Below are 18,884 nucleotides of genomic sequence, written 5' to 3' on the forward strand. Positions count from 1 at the left end.
AGCCGGGGTCACTCCTGTTAGACCTGCCTGGCTCAGGGATGCCATCCCCGCCCTGCGGTCATTCCTGTTAGACCTGCCCAGCTCACAGCATCCCCAACTTCCCCTGGCCATGGTCTCTGCCACTCCCTCCCTGACCTTTGCAGGACTTTGTTGGGCCTCATGGTCCTTTTGATGTTCTGGTTCTCCTGCAGCAGCTCTTTCACGATGTGTGCGGTGTCTTCAGCGGTGTACAGGCCAGGGTAGGTGCCCTCTCTCATCAGATCCACCAGCTTCTGCATGGTGCTCAGTGCCACTCCCTGGTGCACCAGCACCACGACTCTAGCGTCCAGGATCCCAGCCTGCCAGCTAGCTTTCCTGATCAGCTCTCTCACCTCCCACTCCCCCGCCTGCCCCGTCAGCTCAAAGAGCTGGGAGCCGGTGGCGTTGGCAGCCAGGGCCACCAGGGACCTCCTGCCAGTGGAGAGGTGCAGGGAGAGGAGGGCCCCATGCCCCTGTGGGCAGCACAGCACCCGCAGCAGGCGCACCAGGTGCTGGGTGACTTCTCTGCACAGCACGAAGCCCCTGGGGAGGAAGGTGCTGAGCTGCCGCTGGATGGTGTCCCAGCATCTCTCGTGGTAAAGGCTCTCCCGGCTGGAGGAGGCCGGCGCCAGCTCCCTGCTGAAGAGGATGTTGCGCACATCCTCTCCTGGCAGCAGCAGGAGGTGGGAGGGCAGCAGGGGCTTGTTGCTCTCCTTCTTGGTGGAGGGCCTGCGCTTGCTCTTCAGGGGGGTGGTTTGGCGGGTGCTGGTGTGGTGCCCCATGGCCGGGTGCTGCTCCTGGAAGCGAGGGTGCAGGGCTGGAAAGGGCTGGATGGAAACCATTCTCTTCATCTCAGTCGCCTCTGCCCCCTCGGGCTCCAGTGCGCCCAGGGCAGAGTCCCTGGACGGCACTGCGTCCGGCTGGTCCAGGGCCAGGGCTGGGGCCTGGTCTATGGGATCGAAGGCGTCGGGGCAGTCCCCGTCGCTGCTGCTCTGCGAGGAAGGCTCCTCATGGCTGTCAGCCAGCACACCCTGCTCAGCGCCCAGCTCCATGGCAGCGTCTTGCCCGGCGGGCTCCATGATGCTCCTGGCTCGCTCGCGCTGCTGCGGCTCCTTGTCACTGGTGGATACCACCTTCAGCATGCTCCTCTTGGTGCAGAAGGTGCTGGCAGCCACGTCCAGCAGCAGCTGCCCGCTCTCCTGCCGCTCGCGCTCCGACAGCAGCGGGTCGCAGAAGATGCGCAGCGACTCGTGCAGCCAGAGACGGACGATGACCCGGGTGCTCAGCGTGAGGCTGAGGCTTATCCCCGGCTGGCCTCGCTTTGCAGCCCTGAGGGTGCTGGGGTCCTCCAAGGGGCTGGTGAGGTGAATCCCGGGGCAGGGCCGCAGGAGGAAGAGGCCCCTGAGAACCTTCTCGATGTGGTGGTAGGAGAAGTGGTAGCAGGCGGGGGAGGAGCGGAATCTGGCCGTCATGGCCTCGTACACGTCCACAGTGGCCCCCACCAGGGCAGTAGCCAGCTCGCTGTGCCTCGCCAGCAGGGGGAACTTCTCCAGCCAGGCGAGGACCAGGGGTCTGTGGATGCTGATCAGAGACTCCCTGGAGACACTGGGGAGCGAGAGGATGCTGCAGAGCCGAGTGAAGCGAGGGGAGAGCGGGTGGACACCGATCGCTGGGGCAGCCACCAAGCCAAAGCAATTGAACTCTGCTGAAGGGATGTGTCGGAGCTCCAGGGTCTCGGCGCCGTAGACCTCCTGGTGAGAGAGGGCCTGGCGCAGGGTCTCCACCACGGGGTGACTCCCCTGCCTGGCATCTGGGACAGAAAGGACCATCAGGCCTTGGAGCAGCCTGCCTATCCCACCATCAGCCACCCACAGGCTCTTCTAGGAGCCAAGTGCCAGGAGCAGGACGGCACTAACACACAGCCCTGCAGACTTAACCAACCCTGGGTGACTGGGCCTAGCCAGAGGGAGCCAGGTCCAGCCTGGGGGTTCCAGACCTAATGACGGGGAGCTGGGCCCTGTACAGCCCTGGGGGTTGGGCTGTCCGGTAGGGTTGCCAACTTTCTAATCACACAAAACTGAACAGCCCTGCCTTGCCCCTTCCCTGAGGCCCCCTGCCCTCCACTCACTCCACACACACACCCCGTCGCTCACTCTCACTCACTCATTTTCACCAGGCTGGGGCAGGGGGTTGCGGGAGAGGGTGAGGGCTCCAAGATGAGGCCAGAAATGAGGGGTTCAGCGTGTGGGAAGGGGCTCCTGGCTAGGGCAGGGGCGTGCAGGCTCCAGGAGGAAGTTTGGGTGTGGGAGCGAGCTCAGCGCTGGGGCATGGGGTTTGGGGTGCAGGAGGAGGATCCGGGCTGGGGCAAAGGGGGTCAGAGTGCAGGAGGGGGCTCTGGGCTGGGGCACGGGGTTGGAGTGCGGGAGAGGGTGCAGGCTCCAGGAGGGAGTTTGGGTGTGGGAGGGTCCTCAGCGCTGGGGCAGGGGGTTTGGGGTGCAGGCTCTGGGCAGTGCTGACCTCAGGCGGCTCCCAGAAGTGGCGACATGACCCTCGGCTGCTAGGCTCAGGGCGCGGCCACGGGGGCTCTGCGCTGCCCTCACCTGCAGGTGCCGCCCCTGCAGCTCCCATTGGCCGCAGTTCCTGGCCAATGGGAGCTGTGGAGCCGGCGCTCAGGGCGGGAGGCAGCTCGGAGCCCCCATGGCTGCCCCGTGCCTAGGAGCCAAGGGACATGTCGCCACTACCGGGAACCGTGAGGAGCTGGGCAGGGAGCCTGCCCGTCCCACTGCACTGCCAACTGGACTTTTAATGGCCTGATCAGCGGTGCTGACCGGAGCCGCCAGGGTCCCTTTTCGACCGAGTGTTCTGGTCAAAAACTGGACACCTGGCAACGCTAGGGTCCAGGCCCTGAGATGGGGAGCTGGGTCCAGCCAGGGGGAGCCGGGCCCAGCAGAGCCCTGGGGCGGGGGGTGTCTGGCCCCAGTGAGGGGAGCCAGGCCGAGCCAGAGGGAGCTGGGCCCCGCAGAGCCCTGGGGCAGATGGTGTCTGGGCCAAGGAGGGGGAGCTGGGCTGTACTGTGCCAGGGGGAGCCAGGCCCCACAAAGGATATGTGGCCATTTCCAGCTCAGCCCAGGGCACTGTCTGACGTGAGGCGGGGGCTCACCCAGCTCGGCGGCGTGCAGGTCATCCAGCAGGAGCAGGTAGCAGCTCCTCCCGCCCCTGGAGGCAGGGGACCGGGATCCGAGGAGGCTGGTGAACAGGGCCTTGTCCCGCGTGCTGCCCAGGATGCAGCTCTCCAGCAGGTGGTGCACGTGGCCCGTGCCAAGGGCAGGTGAGATGGCGACGCGGTGGTAGGAGTGATTGGGCTGGATCAGCAGCTCCGCGAAGGATGACTTGCCACAGCCCGGCTCCCCGGCCAGAAGCACTGGCTGCCTGGAGCCCAGGAGCAGGTCCAGCACGTAGAGGAGTCGCTCGTACTGCAGAGCAGAGAGACCATGCCAGGGAGGGGCCCTGGGACTGTGTAGCAGCTGACCAGAGGGGAGCGCCATGGAGACTTGGGCACATCAAAGGACAAGGAGCTTGTGCCGCCTCATGCCACGTCTCCCGGCTGCCTGGGGCTCTTGGAAGAGCTCCCAGCCTTGCCCCCTCTGTGCGTCTAGCATCTGACCTCTCCTTCTTTGGCATCCCAGACGTCATCCAGCAACTCTGGCGCTTATCACCAGTGGGAATGTTACAGTGTGTGATGGTCCTGGATGGACCTAGGGCAGAATGGGGCAGCTCCCGGGGACCCCCTGGGGGCCAGTAGTACCTGGGGCAGCTCACAGGAACCCCCCAGAGCCTGGCCATACCTGGGGCATGACGGGGCCTGTCATGGGGACAGCTGGGGCCTGGCTGTACCTGGGGCAGCTCAGGGGCAGCTCACAGGGCCTGACTGTACCTGCAGCAGGATGGGGCAGCTCCTGAGGATCCCCCTGCCCAGGTCTGGCTGTACCTGCAGCAGGATGGGGCAGCTCCTGGGGACCCCCGTACCTGGACGTACCTGGGGCAGGATGGTGAAGCTCATGGGAACTGCCTTGACTCTGCCAGACAGATACTTCCCATCAAAGACCTCCAGTTTCCCATCCTCAGGCTGGGGACAGAGGTCAAAGACAGAATCGGCTGAAGGCAGCTCTATGGTGTAGCGGCTGCTGTACAGGACTCTACGGGCAAAGCTGTCAAAGAGGGCCCAGTGTCTGCAAAAAATAGTCAGAGAGATGGACAGCGAAGGGGAGAGTGCCCTGCTGTAACTACTAGACCCCACTTTGCTCCCAGAGCCAGGCTAGAACCCAGGAGTCCTGGCTCCCTGTTCTGCTGTTTTAACCCATAGACCCCACTCCCTTCCTCCCTACCCAGGAGTTCTGGCTTCCAGCCTCCAACCCCATCCCCATCCCCAGTGTCCACATTCCATTGCTTCGGCCTCCCGGTGCTGCTCACTCATCATCATCGATGGCGTGGCTAGCCCAGAGAACCCCTGGCTGGTACCTGGGGTGCAGGTGGCCACTGAAGCCCCAGATGTAGGCAAACACGAAGATGCTGCGGACGAGCAGGTGGTGATGGGAGGGGACAGCTTCATCCAAGCCCCAGGGTGAAGGGACAGCTGACACCCCTGCACAGCTGTTCTCAGCCACTGGGGAGAGAAAGAGTCAGTCACCTCAAGGCAGGAGACCCCAGCCTGGCCTGGCCTAGCGATGGCAGACCTCCTGGCTGCTCATTGGCAAAGCCTGGGCCTGGCAGGTGCTGCAGAACTCTGTGTGGGCCCGAGGTCCAGACTGACCCTGTCACAAGCATTCATGGGCAATGACTGGCAGAGCAGCCCCCTAGGAGGATCCATGCCAGTCACCCAGGACTCCCTGGATGGTGATATCCTGCCAGCCCAACAGAGAGCCCCGGGCAGCCTCCACCATCCGGCCCCTTCCTTGGGGCTCTGCCTCTGCTCAGACCCTGGGGCACCCAGAATGGGGGACCTCGGCTGGTCGGGTTCAGCAGCATTGGGGACTGGTTCTAATCTGGAGCCTATAAGAGCAGGGGGACACAAGGTCATTGGTCCTGCTGGGGTTCCCCTCACCTGCCTGGTCCTCCCTTCTCAGAGGTTGGGCCTTCGCCTTGTCATGGCTCAGGTGTCGGTCCAGCAGAGCCTTCAGGAGCCTGGTGAAGGCTGTGGTCTCCGGGATGCCCCAGGCCATGGGGCTGCGCAGGTCGGCGTGAGGCTGCAGCAGGGAGCTGCAGTGTTGCTGCAGGAAGGTGAGCGTAGGGGGGAAGACATCCTCAGCAAGGCCACGCAGCATGACCACACTCTCCTGGCTCACATTGTACCTGTGGTAGATGGTGGCTAGGGATGAGGCCAGCAGTGCTCGCCAGACGCATGAGCCCCCACAGTGCAGGAGGGCGCACCGTGTGGAGATGGATGGTGAGATGCTGGAGACATCAGGCAGCTCAAAGAGGAACTTCACGCCCTCTGGGGAATGGAGCCGCTGCCCGCTTGGCAGGCTGAGAGCAGGCTCTGCACTGAACAGCGATGAGATGGGATCCAGCCACTCGGAGCTGGCAGACCCGTCCAGCACCATCCATTGCTGGGTGCCTGGCCCGCTCAGCCCAGCGGCAGGGGCTGAGGAAGCCATTCTCTGCAGGAGCCTGGAGAAAACACCCTCCCTCCAGATGCCTCCCTCAAGCCTGCCCAGGAACTCAGAGGTGCTGAGGCTGTTGGGGCAGAGGCAGACAGTGCTGATGGGCAGGTATGCCACGTCCTGAGTGCCTGGCCTGCCCGCCCCTGGCGCCAGCTCCAAGGACTTGCTCACAGCCAGTCTGCTCAGCACCTTGGCCAGGGTCTTCCAGGCTGTGGTCTTGCCGCTGCCTGCGGGCCCCACCAGCAGGACCCCCGGCGAGCCCAGCAGGGCCTGGCAAAGCTGCACTATGGTGCTGGTGAGCTCGGGGTCTGCATGGAGCTTGTCCTCATGCAGCTGTGCTGTCACGGCACCCAGCAGCCCGGGGGGGGCATGGGCCTCAGGGAACAGGGAGCAGGAGGCAGGGAAGACCCCTCGGAGCAGCTCCCACACTCTGCTCAGCCGGGGGCCCTCCAAGGCAGCCAAGAAGGGTGAGAGGCAGAGAGCTTGGATGAGGGCAGGCTCCTCAGCCAGACCCTCAAAGGATGACTGCTGGGCTGTGAGCTGCTGCCTGGGCTCTGGCTGTGGCCTCGCCACGGGCGGATACACAATGCCAATGGCTGCCTCAATGACCCCCTTGAACAAGGCCAGCCGGCTGGGTGCAGGGCCCGGGCCCAGCTCCCCCTCCAGCCAGAAGAAATAGCTCAGCTTCTTGGCCAGGTGTGCTGCTTCCCGGAAGCCAGCTGCCAGCAAGGTCACCTCGGCCACCTTGTGCAGGTCAGGGGGCAGCAGGGCCACGGGGCGCAAGGCCAAGCGCAGGAGCTCAGGGAGACGCTGCAGGGTGGCCAGGCAGCCGTAGGTCTCCCTGACCCGCAGCAGCCGCTCCCCAAAGAGGATGTTCCCCAGCACGCGGGGCTGGTATGGCTCTGCTTCATCCAGGCCCAGCTCTGGCAGGGCCCTTGCAGGCTGCTCCTGCCCCTCCCCGTCCTTGCTCTTGGATTTGTGGTTGGGGGTCACCTGGCCCTTCTCCGGCTGCAGACCCATGCAGAGCATCTGCAGGTCTGACAGGAGCTGGCTGAACCCTGACAGGACGCCGGGCCCCAGCTGGTCCACAGCCTCCAGCAGCAGCCAGGCCCCGGCCTGCACAGCCCCACTTAGATGTTGGCGGAGGCAGCCCAGGCCCATCTGCTGGGAGCAGTGCAGGATGACGAGCTGGCGCCCCAGAACCCTGGCCAGGTGCTGCATGGTGGCCGTCTTCCCGACCCCGTGGCAGCCCAGAGCCGCGCCACAGCGGAACTCCTCCAGGGCAAGCAGGAAGCCCAGGAAGCTCCTGTCCAGCTGGGGGCTCCCCACCAGGTGGGGACAGTTCCCCACATACTCATAGTCATAGTGCAGGCGGATGTCGAGGATCTCGGCCCAGCAGCCAGGGGTGCTGGCGGCCCAGCTCTCAATGGGGGCCCCGGCTGCCCTGACGCTCTCGGGGTGCAGGACCAGCCGGTACTTGAGCAGCTGGGCCCAGGCAAAGGCGGTGGGTGAGTCGACCTTGCGCTCCAGCAGGCAGGTCAGCACGTCGCGCTGGTGCACGGTGACAGTGAGCAGGGCCCCCAGCAGTGTGCTGAGCTGGGCGCTGCCCGGCTGCCCGGCGTGGCTGCTGCGGTAATTGCGGACATAGTGGGCCAGGGCCTCCAGCTTGAGTCTGTGCTTGCGCTTGAGGCCAGGCCTGCACATGGTGCCGAAGAGCCGCTCCTGCACATCTGCAAACCACAAGGCCTCCTCAGCCAGCAGCACACACTGGGCTGGGAAGTCTGTTGCCAGCTGCCCCCAGTGCTCCACCAGCAGGTGCAGTGGCAGCTTGGTGGGAGCTGGGCGCTGCTCGAAGGCCACGTCAAGCTGGGGCCGCAGGGCCAGGCGCTGGGCCATGCATGCCTGCAGCAGGTGGAAGAGGGCCTCCTTCATGCGCTGCTCCAGGGCGCACAGCCATTTAGTGACCTTCTGGTTGAGGGGCAACGGGGAACACAGCGGCACCGTCTCCCCACAGGCTCCCACCAGGCCCGTGGCCTCTGACACGGGCAGCAGGGCAGCATAGGTGGCAGGGTCTCGAGTGGTCGAGGGCTGGCGGAAGGCCAGCTGGTGCACAGTTGGGAAGCAGCGGCGGGCCCAGATGGTCACCTCCATGGGCTCCGCTGGTGAGGCCACCATAGCCACCACCTCTGTGTTGCTGAGGAAGAAGAGGCGGGGGAAGCCCATGCGCGTAGCCTCCAGCACATACTCCAGTGCGTGGATGAGGAGCTGCAGGTCCTCAACACCCTCACTCAGCATGGTCTGCAGGGGCACACCCATAAAGCGGCTCTCCCGGTTGGAGGTGGCCATAGGCATCACGCTGGATAGCACCAAAGGGTGCTTGGACGTCACCTCCATGAGCTCCCGGAACCTGCTGTCCAGCTTCTGGAACAGGCAGTCCTGGCACGAGGAAAGCAAGCATCAGCCCTGTACAAGGGAAGCCCCAAGGGGCAGGGAACTGGAGGCAGTGAGGATGGGAGGGAGGACTCACTGGCTCAGGGCAGGGGCATGTGGTGGGGGAGACAACTCACCAGCTCGCCGCTGGGCAGGCTGATGTCCATCTCATACAGCACTATATTCAGGAAAATCCACTTCTGCTGGAAACTGACCCAGACGTCCAGCAGGGCTCCTGTGGAGAGAGGAGTCTGGGCGTGAGCATTCCTGGGGTACCCTCCAGGGTATACAAACCCCACACTGGAAAGGAAGGGGCTAAGGAGCTGCTCTCAGCCCAGGTGACCCTACCCACCACACCTGCAAAGCCGACACAGGCTGGAGGTGGAGCTTACAAAGCTTATGGTGGCAGGCAGACAGTTGAGGTGAACCTGCCCCAGAGCTCTTGGGAAGGAAGGCCACAGGAGTGACCTGCCCAAGCCCACAAAGAAGGGACCTGTGACTCTCTGAAGGCACAGACTTTATCTTGGTGGTTAGTTATTTACTATATTCAGTGGGAAGAGACAGGACTGGCAGGGAAGGAGCTGCACAGCCCCTGAGGGTGCAGGACTTACCTGCCTACCGTTGGGCACTGGATCAGAGACAGGTGGGTCTGGGCTCCCCGCCAACCTCTAAAGAGTGATTACAATGGAAGTCTATCCCTCAGTGGGGAACCTAGATGGGGGAAGACTTTGAAGGTACAAGGAGCTGGACCATGAGACCTCAACCCAAAGGGGAAGCCCTGAATCCCTCCCTTGCCCTGAAGACTCCCCAATATTGGACTCTTTATATATATACACCCCAAAAAGCGTGGAACTGAAAACATGACCTGGCTGGAGGGCTGAGTCACTGAGAGTATGTTGCAATGTAAGCCAAGGCTCAGATACAATCTCAGGATAAACTTCCTCACTGTAAGACAATGGACCAGACGACTAGGGAGGTTGTGGAAGCTCCTTCACTGGAGGTTTTCCAAAGGATGGTGGAGAGCCATCTGTCTTGGATGATTTAGACCCAACAAATCCTGCATCTTGACGGGGATTAGACTAGATGACCCTTGCGCCGCTGCCCCGTCTAACCCTATGATTCTATAAAACCACTGCCAACTGCACACTCCTGGATGTCAACTTACCACTCCACACTGGAACCCATACAGGGTATCCTCAAATAATTACAACCCATACTTGATGGGACCACATTCTGAAAGAAATCTTTCCTGAACCTCCTCTTCCGATTAGGCCCCAACTGGAGTATTGTGTCCAGTTCTGGGCACCACACTTCGGGAAAGACGTGGACAAACTGGAGCAAGTCCAGAGAAGAGCAACAAAAATGATTAAAGGTCTAGAAAACATGACCTATGAGGGAAGATGAAAAAATGGGGTTTGTTTAGTCTGGAGAAAAGAAAACTGAGGGGGGACAGGATAACAGTTTTCAAGTACATAAAAGGTTGTTGTGACGCAGTAGGGAGCGGGGTGGATTGACCCGGGAATGTCGTCTAGTTTTACTGGGACTGTCTGCACTGGGGATGGGATAGCAGGAAGTGACTTTACTTGAGGGATGATACCTGAGCCTGTAACCTGAGCCAGGAGGCGGGTTGAAGCCAGGTGACACCTCTGCCCGGGAAACTGGACAAAGGCTGAAGGAGGAGCTGGGGGGAGTGGGAGAGAGACGGCTGGAGGGGGGTTTGTTTTCAGTTTTGGGCTGGCAGGCGAAACTCAGGGAACCCCAAGGCTGGGGTCTAAGCTCTCTGTGCTACGAATTACACCTTGTAGGACACGCACACAACTGCTGCGAATTATACCTGGTAGGACACGCACACAAGTGCTACGAATTACACCTGGTAGGACACGCACGCAAGTGCTACGAATTACACCTGGTAGGACACGCACGCAAGTGCTACGAATTATACCTGATAGGTCACGCACAGTTCGAATCGAGGCTGAGGCACAGAAATAAAGTCCACAACTGCAGAGTTCCCAAAAGACACTAAGTTTATTACGGTCGAGCGTGGTGCCCCCCTGCTAGCCAGGAGGGGACCCTGAATGCAAATTATACAAAGGTTATATACCTTTTAGCAAAGCATGTTGCCCTCGTGCATCGGAAACCTTAGCCAATAAACAAACCCTTTTCTTATCTACCACCTATCCCTGCTTGGTGCATTCCTCATGCTATACCAGTATGTTAATTACACAGCATGGTCCTAAAGCCATGCATCAGTAACTTTTATTATCAGGATGGGAGGCCTCACATCAAGGCCAAGAGACAGGGAGTTAGAGACTGACAAAAACCAGATACTGGGAATCAAGGCAGGCTGGAGACAAGGAGGAGGATTTTCACAGGGATTCAGTATCTAAGGATTACTCCTCCTGGTGTATGATGTGCTGGCATTTAAACAATGGTGGGCCCCAAACCAAAATGGAGTCACATGTGCTAACTTTTCCTTAACATCTGCCCCCCAGAAGAACTTGACTGAGGGGTCCTGGTTGTACCTACAAGCTCTGTTTGGGACTCTGTTCCTGTCATCCAGTAAACCTTCAATTTTACTGGCTGGCTGAGTGTCACGGTGAATGCCAGGAAGAGGGGTGCAGGGCCCTGACTCCCCCACACTCGATGAAAGTTGTTACAAGAAGGAGGGAGAAAAATAGTTCTTCTTAACCTCTGAGGATAGGACAAGAAGCAATGGGCTGAAATTGCAGCAAGGGTGTTTAGGCTGGACATTAGGAAAAAATTCCTAACTGTCAGGGTGGTTAAGCATTGGAATAAATTGCCTAGGGAGGTTGTGGAATCGCCATCATTGGGGATTTTTAAGAGCAGGTTAGACAAACACCTGTCATGGATGGTCTAGATTGTGCTTGGTCCTGCCGTGAGTGCAGGAGACTGGACTAGCTGATCTCTCAAGGTCCCTTCCAGTTCTATGATTCTGGCCTTCAAACAACCCCCCAACCTCTCCAACCTCATCATCAGAAACAAGTTCCTCCTAGACTTGGACACACAACTCAATGCGGCAGCAGACCCTGCCAGAACAATAGATACAAAACCTGTAGACATATCTCCACTACTATGATGATCAACACCCCCCTCAACACATCTTTTGAGATCCATGGGCCCTACACATAAATGCCCTAATAACAACTATGTGGGTGAAGCCAGGCAACCAATACGTCTTGAATGAACTCACACAGGAAAATGATAAAAAACAAAAACACCCTACCACCTGTTGGTGAACACTTTTCATGAAGTGGTCACTCTTTATCTGACCTCTCAGTCCTCAGCCTCAAAGGAAACCTGCAGAAGACCTTCCAAAGACGAGCCTGGTAGCTTAATCCATAGCTTTGCTAGACACTAAAAATAATGGACTGAACAGAGACACTGGATTTATGACATATCACAGTGGATATACTTCTACAATCTATAACCCACTAACCTCCACCCAACTTCCTCCACCACACACCACTGGAGAAATGTTAACGGGCCACTTCACCTTGAATGGTCCCTTGAAATATGTGTTAACTCCTTATGCTAAACAATCCATTCTACCTTATATTTAGCTGTAATGCTCTTAGCACTTTTCCCAGCCCTGAAGAAGAGCGCTGTGTAAGCTCCAGATGACTGGAAACTAGCTAATGTAACGTCAATTGTTAAAAAGTGCTCCAGAGGCAATCCTGGCAATTACAAGTCTGTGAGCCTAATTTTCAGTACCAGGCAAGCTGGTAGAAACTGTAGTAAAGAACAGAATTATCAGACACCTTGGGAAAGAGTCAACATGGCTTTTGTAAAGGGGAATCATGCCTCGTCAATCTATTAGAATTTTATGGATAGGGGTGATCAAGTTATACAGTGTACTTGAATTTTCAGAAAGTCTTTGACAAGGTCTCTCACCAAAGGCTTGGTTTCTTTAAGTGGTCACGGGAGTTGCCTGAGTTGTCCTGAACAGACTGCAGACCCTTGCAGGCAGAATCTACCCTGAATCACAGTGTGGCTTCAGAGCTGAAAGGTCTGCTATTGACATGATCTTCTCGCTGAGACAACTGCAAGAGAAATGCAGAGAACCAAGAAGCCCCTCTACATAGCCTTCACCAATCTCACAAAGGCTTTTGACCTTGTCAGTAGAAGTGGACTATTGGCACTTCTAGAAAGGATTGGATGTTCCCCCCCTCCCCAAGCTCTTCAGCATGATTCGATCCTTAGAATCATAGAATCATAGAATATCAGGGTTGGAAGGGACCTCAGGAGGTCATCTAGTCCAACCCCCTGCTCAAAGCAGGACCAATCCCCAATCAAATCATCCCAGCCAGGGCTTTGTCAAGCCTGACCTTAAAAACTTCTAAGGAAGGAGATTCTACCACCTCCCTAGGTAACGCATTCCAGTGTTTCACCACCCTCCTAGTGAAAAAGTTTTTCCTAATATCCAACCTAAACCTCCCCCACTGCAACTTGAGACCATTACTCCTTGTCCTGTCCTCTTCTACCACTGAGAATAGGCTAGAACCATCCTCTCTGGAACCACCTCTCAGGTAGTTGAAAGCAGCTATCAAATCCCCCCTCATTCTTCTCTTCTGCAGACTAAACAATCCCAGTTCCCTCAGCCTCTCCTCATAAGTCATGTGTTCCAGACCCCTAATCATTTTTGTTGCCCTTCGCTGGACTCTCTCCAATTTATCCACATCCTTCTTGTGGTGTGGGGCCCAAAACTGGACACAGTACTCCAGATGAGGCCTCACCAATGTCGAATAGAGGGGAACGATCACGTCCCTCGATCTGCTCGCTATGCCCCTTCCCTGAAAACATGCACAGCACAGTCCAATACAACGGCTCAGTATCTGAGGCTTTCCAGATTCACAGCAGAGTTAAGCCAGGTCATGTACTTGCCCCAACTCTGTCTGGGATCTTCTCCTCCCTGATACTGAAACAAGCTTTGGTTCCTCAATGGCAGGAATCTACTTGCACACAAGAGCCGATGGAAAGCTGTTCAATCTTGCAAGACTCAGATCTAAAACCAAGACTCAGGAGGCCCTTATCCAACACCTTCTCTTTGCTGACGACACAGCAGTAACAGCGCACACAGAAGCCCATCTCCAAAGCCTAATGGACAGCTTTTCCAAAGCCTGCCAAGGCTTCGGGTTTACAATAAGCCTAAAAAAGACAAACAATGTGCCAGGGAGTTGAGGAAGCACCCTCCATCAAGATCTGCAACTATGAATGTGAAGTGTGAACGAGTTCACATACCTGGGGTCCACTATCACAGTCAACCTTTTACTTGAAACAGAACTCAGCATCCGCATGGGAAAAGCCACAACAATGTCTAGACTGAACGAGAGGATATGGCAAAACAACAAACTGACAGAACACACAAAGATCTGTAAAAAGAAAAGGGGTACTTGTGGCACTGTGACAAGTGGGACTGTTCTTAATGTTTCCTCTGAATAGTGTGGGGTGCCTCAGTTTCCCCATGCAGTTCTTAAGTATCTAGGGGGTGGGGTAAGGGTGTATGATCATTGCAGAGCCCTAGAGGGCAGGGGTGTGCAGGGGTCTGGATACAGAGAATGACCGACACCCTGTTTCCTGGCAACTGATGGCCTGGGCCCTTCCCCCCTGCAAGGTGAGAGCTAAAGGGTTGGAGAACAAAGGAATCAGGAGACCTCCTGGCCTGGGACAGGGACAAAGCCCAGAGGAGGAGGGGCTGGAGGGAGTTTCAGTTTGGGGCTGGCTGTGGACATGGAGTGAAGGGCAGACGGGGTTGTCTGGCTCACTGCCCCCAAAATGGACCCAGCTGAGGGGTCCGGTTCTCTGCACCTACAAGCTCTGTTTTAGACCATGTTCCTGTCGTCTAATAAACCTCGGTTTTACTGGCTGGCTGAGAGTCACGTCTGACTGCGAAGTTGGGGTGCAGGACCCTCTGGCTTCCCCAGGAGTCCCGCCTGAGCAGACTCGCTGTGGGAAGCTGTAGCCAGACAGCCAGCCCCCCCCCTCAGACCAGCATTGCTGGGAACACAAGGGAGCCAAAACAACAGGGCACTTAACATAAATTCCAGCACAGCCTTTGAAGCTGTGAGAAGTACAGGTGTGCTGCTACAATGTGCCTCTGGGAACATATACAAGTTTGCAGATGACACCAAACTGGGAGGAGAGGTAGATACGCTGGAGGGTAGGGATAGGTTACAGAGGGACCTAGACAAATTAGAGGATTGGGCCAAAAGAAATCTGATGAGGTTCAACAAGGACAAGTGCAGAGTCCTGCACTTAGGACGGAAGAATCCCATGCACCGCTACAGACTAGGGACCGAATGGCTCGGCAGCAGTTCTGAAGAGAAGGACCTAGGGGTGACAGTGGACGAGAAGCTGGATATGAGTCAACAGTGTGCCCTTGATGCCAAGAAGGCCAATGGCATTTTGGGATGTATAAGAAGGGGCATTGCCAACAGATCGAGGGACGTGATCGTTCCCCTCTATTCGACATTGGTGAGGCCTCATCTGGAGTACTGTGTCCAGTTTTGGGCCCCACACTACAAGAAGGATGTGGAAAAACTGGAAAGAGTCCAGCGAAGGGCAACAAAAATGATTAGGGGACTGGAACACATGAGTTATGAGGAGAGGCTGAGGGAACTGGGATTGTTTAGTCTGCAGAAGAGAAGAATGAGGGGGGATTTGATAGCTGCTTTCAACTACCTGAAAGGGGGTTCCACAGAGGATGGATCTAGACTGTTCTCAGTGGTAGCTGATGACAGAAAAAGGAGTAATGGTCTCAAGTTGCAGCGGAGGAGGTTTAAGTGGGGGAGGTTATTAGTTAAAACTTTTTCACTAGGAGGGTGGTGAAACACTGGAATGCATTACCTCAGGAGGTGGTGGAATCTCCTTCCTTAGATATTTTTAAGGTCAGGCTTGACAAAGCCATGGCTGGGATGATTTAGTTAGGGATTGGTCCTGCTTTGAGCAGGGGTTGGACTAGATGACCTCCTGAGGTCCCTTCCAACCCTGATATTCTATGATTCTATGATAAATGCCATCATGTGCCAGCAGTGCCCCTCTGCCATGTACATTGGCCAAACTGGACAGTCTCTACGTAAAAGAGTAAATGGACACAAATCAGACGTCAAGAATTATAACATTCAAAAACCAGTCGGCGAACACTTCAATCTTTTTGGTCACTCGATTACAGACCTAAAAGTAGCAATTCTTCAACAAAAAAACTTCAAAAACAGACTCCATTCAGAGACTGCTGAATTGGAATTAATTTGCAAACTGGATAAAAATAACTTAGGCTTGAATAAAGACTGGGAGTGGATGTGTCATTACACAAAGTAAAACTATTTCCCCATGTTTATTCCCCCCACCCCCGCTACAGTTCCTCAGATGTTCTTGTTAACTGCTGGAAATGGCCCACCTTGATTATCACTACAAAAGTTTCTTCCTCCCCCTTTCTGCTGGTAATAGCTCACCTTACCTGATCACTCTCATTACAGTGTGTATGGTAACACCCATTGTTTCATGTTCTCTGTGTATATAAATCTCCCCACAGTATTTTCCACAGTATGCATCCGATGAAGTGAGCTGTAGCTCACGAAAGCTCATGCTCAAATAAATTGGTTAGTCTCTAAGGTGCCACAAGTCCTCCTGTTCTTTTTGCGGATACAGACTAACACGGCTGCTCCTCTGAAACAAAGATCTGTGCGTATCGTGCACGTGTTACTAGCATACTTTTGTATGGGAGTGAGACGTGGACCTGATACTCTCATCAGGAAAAGAGGCTCAACAGCTTTCATATGCGTTGCCTTCGTCGAATCTTTGGAATCTCCTGGAGGGACAGAGTCACCAACACTGAGTTGATCAAACAGGCCAGCATACCCAGCACGCAAACACTCCTCAAACAGAGATGCCTCCGTTGGCTTGGGCATGTGTGCCAAATGAATGATGGGCATATCCCAAAGAACATCCTCTGTGGCGAACTGGCATCTGGAAAAAGACCCAAAGGATGCCCAAAATTGCATTTCAAGGATGTGTGCGAGATCTCAAAGAAATGGACATCCATGTGGACAAATGGGAAGATCACACTCAACACTGCAGCCTTTGGAACCAAGAGCTCAACAGGAGTCTCCGGAGTTCCAAGAGGAAGCCGTCCAGCTTAGCAGAGGAGAAAAGAGCATGCAGAAGGCAAAGCCCAAAGGGTTGAGACACCACCTTTAAATGTGACAAATGCAGCAGAGATTGTCTCTCTCAAGTGGGTCTCTTCAGCCACAGCCACGGCTGCCATAAAACAAACCCAGTAAGTTCTTTACCTCTCAGGGGTGCGCACCCAGGGGCTCTCGAGGCTGAAGGGTGCCTACTACTACTGCTGCCTGGGATAAGAGGGAAGGTCTTTTCATGGATCAGTAACTGATTAAAAGTAGGAAGGGTAGGAATGAATGGTCAGTTTTCACAGTGGAAAGAGGTAAGCAGCAGGGTCCCCCAAGGCTCTGAACTGGGGCCTGTGCTGTCCAACGTATTCATCAATGATCTGGAAAAGGGAGTGAAATGTGAAGTGGTGAAGTTTCCAGATGACACAAAATAATTCAAGATAGTTACGTCCAAAGCTGACTCTGAAGAGTTACAGTGGGATCTCAGTGGGTGACTGGGCAACAAAATGGCAGATGAAATTCAGTGTTGATAAATGCAAAGTAAAGCACATTGGAAAAAATAATCCCAACTCTACATATAAAATGATGGGGTCTAAATTAGCTGTTACCACTCAAGAAAGAGATCTCGGCGTCATCACAGATAGTTCACTGAAAACTTCAGCTAAGTGCACAGCAGCAATCAAAAAAGTGAACAATATAAAGAGCTATCAGGACAGGGATAGAAAAAAGACAGAAAATATCATAATGCCACTATATGCTCTGTTCACACCTTCAATATATGCTCTGTTCACACCTTCTGTCCAGTTCTGGTCACCTTTTACTTTAGTTTCAACCAGTTTGCCCAGTACTGAAGTCAGGCTTACTGGCCTGTAATAGCTGGGATCACCTCTGGAGCCCTTTTTAAAAATTGGCGTCACATTAGCTATTCTCCAACCATCTGGGACAGAAGCTGATTTAAGCAATAGGTTACCTACCACAGTTAGTCGTCCTGCAATTTCACATTTGAGTTCCTTCAGAACTCTTGGGTGAATCCCATTGGGTCCTGGTGACTTATTACTGTGTAGCAGGGCCATCCTTAGGCACAAGCAGCATACGCAGCTGTGTAGGGCACCATGAAATTTGGGGCATCAAACTGCCCCAAATTTCATGGTGCCCTATGCAGCTGCGTGCTGCATACATGGCAGCACCAGCCCCGGCGACCAGCCCTATCCCTCGGCTGGCCCCCCCAGGGGCTGCGCCCACTGCAAGGGACAGGGCCGTCCCTAGAAGGGTGTGGGGACCCGGACAACTCCCTCCACCCCACCTCTTACCCTTTCCCCCTGCTCCGCCCCCAGCCTGCCCGCACTCCACCTCTTCCCCAGCGACCCCACACTCACCAGCAGCGGCAGGAAGCGGAGCAACTCAGCCCCAGCCCGCTCTATTCCACCAGCTCCCAGCCACATCGCTCCGCTTCCCGCCGCCGGTGAGTGCAGGGAGGTTGGGGAAAGGTCCCGCACAGCACTCTCCGGTGGTGGGAACTGGAGTGACATGGCCCCAGGCCACTCCGTTTCCCTTGCCCCGGCCATGTCGTTCGGGCGGGGGGTTGGGTTAGGGAAAGGTTCCCCACCCCGCACACACCGGCAGCGGGAAGCGGAGCGCCGCGGCTGGGAGCTGGCAGAGTACAGCGGGCTGGGGCCGGGCTGCTCCGCTTCCCGCCGCTGCCGGTGAGTGCGGGGGCAGGATCCCTTCCCCCAAGCCCACTCCCCTGAGTGACATGTCTGGGGCCGGGTTGAGGGAAGTGGGGTGGGCTGCTCCCAGCCCCCCACTAATCCCCCAGGCCACTCTGGGCCTGTGGGACCCCAAAAGTGCCCCCCCACAGCTCCTGCCTCCCAGACCATGGTTGGGGGGGAGGCCTGGGGCCCCACACAGCTCCCCCACGGCGGGGCTGCGTAGGGCACCCAAATTGCTAGGGATGGTCCTGCTGTTTAGTTTATCAATTTGTTCCAAAACCTCCCCTATTCAATCTAGGACAGTTCCACAGATTTGTCATGTAAAAAGAATGGCTCAGGTTTGGGAATCTCCCTCACATTCTCAGCCATGAAGACCGATGCAAAGAATTCATTTAGTTTCTCTGCAATGGCCTTATAGTCCTTGAGTGCTCCTTTTGCACCTCAATCATCCATTGGCCCCACTGGTTGTTTAGCAAGCTTCCTGGTTCTGATGCACTTGAAAAATGGTTGCTGTTACTTTGGAGCCTTTGCTAGCTGTTCTTCAAATTCTTATTTGGCCTTCCTAATTATATTTTTACACTTCACTTTCCAGACTTTATGCTCCTTTCTATTTTCCTCACTAGGATTTAACTTCCACTTCTTCAAGGATGCCTTTTTTCCTCTCTCTGCTTCTTTTACTTTGTTGTTTAGCCATGGTGGCACTATGTTTTTTTAATTTGGGGTATACACCTAAGTTGAGCCTCTATTATGGTGTTTTTAAAAAGTTTCCACGCAGTTTGCAGGGATTTCACTTTTGACGTTGTACCGTTTAATTTCTGTTTCATAACTTCCTCATTTTTGTGTAATTCCCCTTTCTGAAATTAAATGCTACAGTGCTGGGCTGCTGTGGTGTTTTCCCCGCCACAGGGATGTTAAGTTTAATT

General features: G+C 55.8%; 1 protein-coding gene across 1 annotated transcript in view; it reads right to left on the reverse strand.

Annotated features, from left to right (window-relative positions):
- DNHD1 (dynein heavy chain domain 1) overlaps positions 1-18,884 on the reverse strand; it is a 149,657-nt gene that overhangs the window by 35,426 nt on the left and 95,347 nt on the right. The window contains exons 24-29 of the mRNA XM_074971233.1: positions 8,246-8,343; positions 5,120-8,114; positions 4,489-4,681; positions 4,055-4,247; positions 3,179-3,491; positions 136-1,828 (exon numbers count right to left, since the gene is read on the reverse strand). Of these exons, the coding sequence (XP_074827334.1) occupies positions 136-1,828; positions 3,179-3,491; positions 4,055-4,247; positions 4,489-4,681; positions 5,120-8,114; positions 8,246-8,343 (5,485 nt within the window). The remainder of the gene's footprint in view (positions 1-135; positions 1,829-3,178; positions 3,492-4,054; positions 4,248-4,488; positions 4,682-5,119; positions 8,115-8,245; positions 8,344-18,884) is intronic.

The sequence above is a fragment of the Natator depressus genome, chromosome 1 (genome assembly GCF_965152275.1).
Source record: "Natator depressus isolate rNatDep1 chromosome 1, rNatDep2.hap1, whole genome shotgun sequence".
NCBI lineage: Eukaryota > Metazoa > Chordata > Testudines > Cheloniidae > Natator > Natator depressus.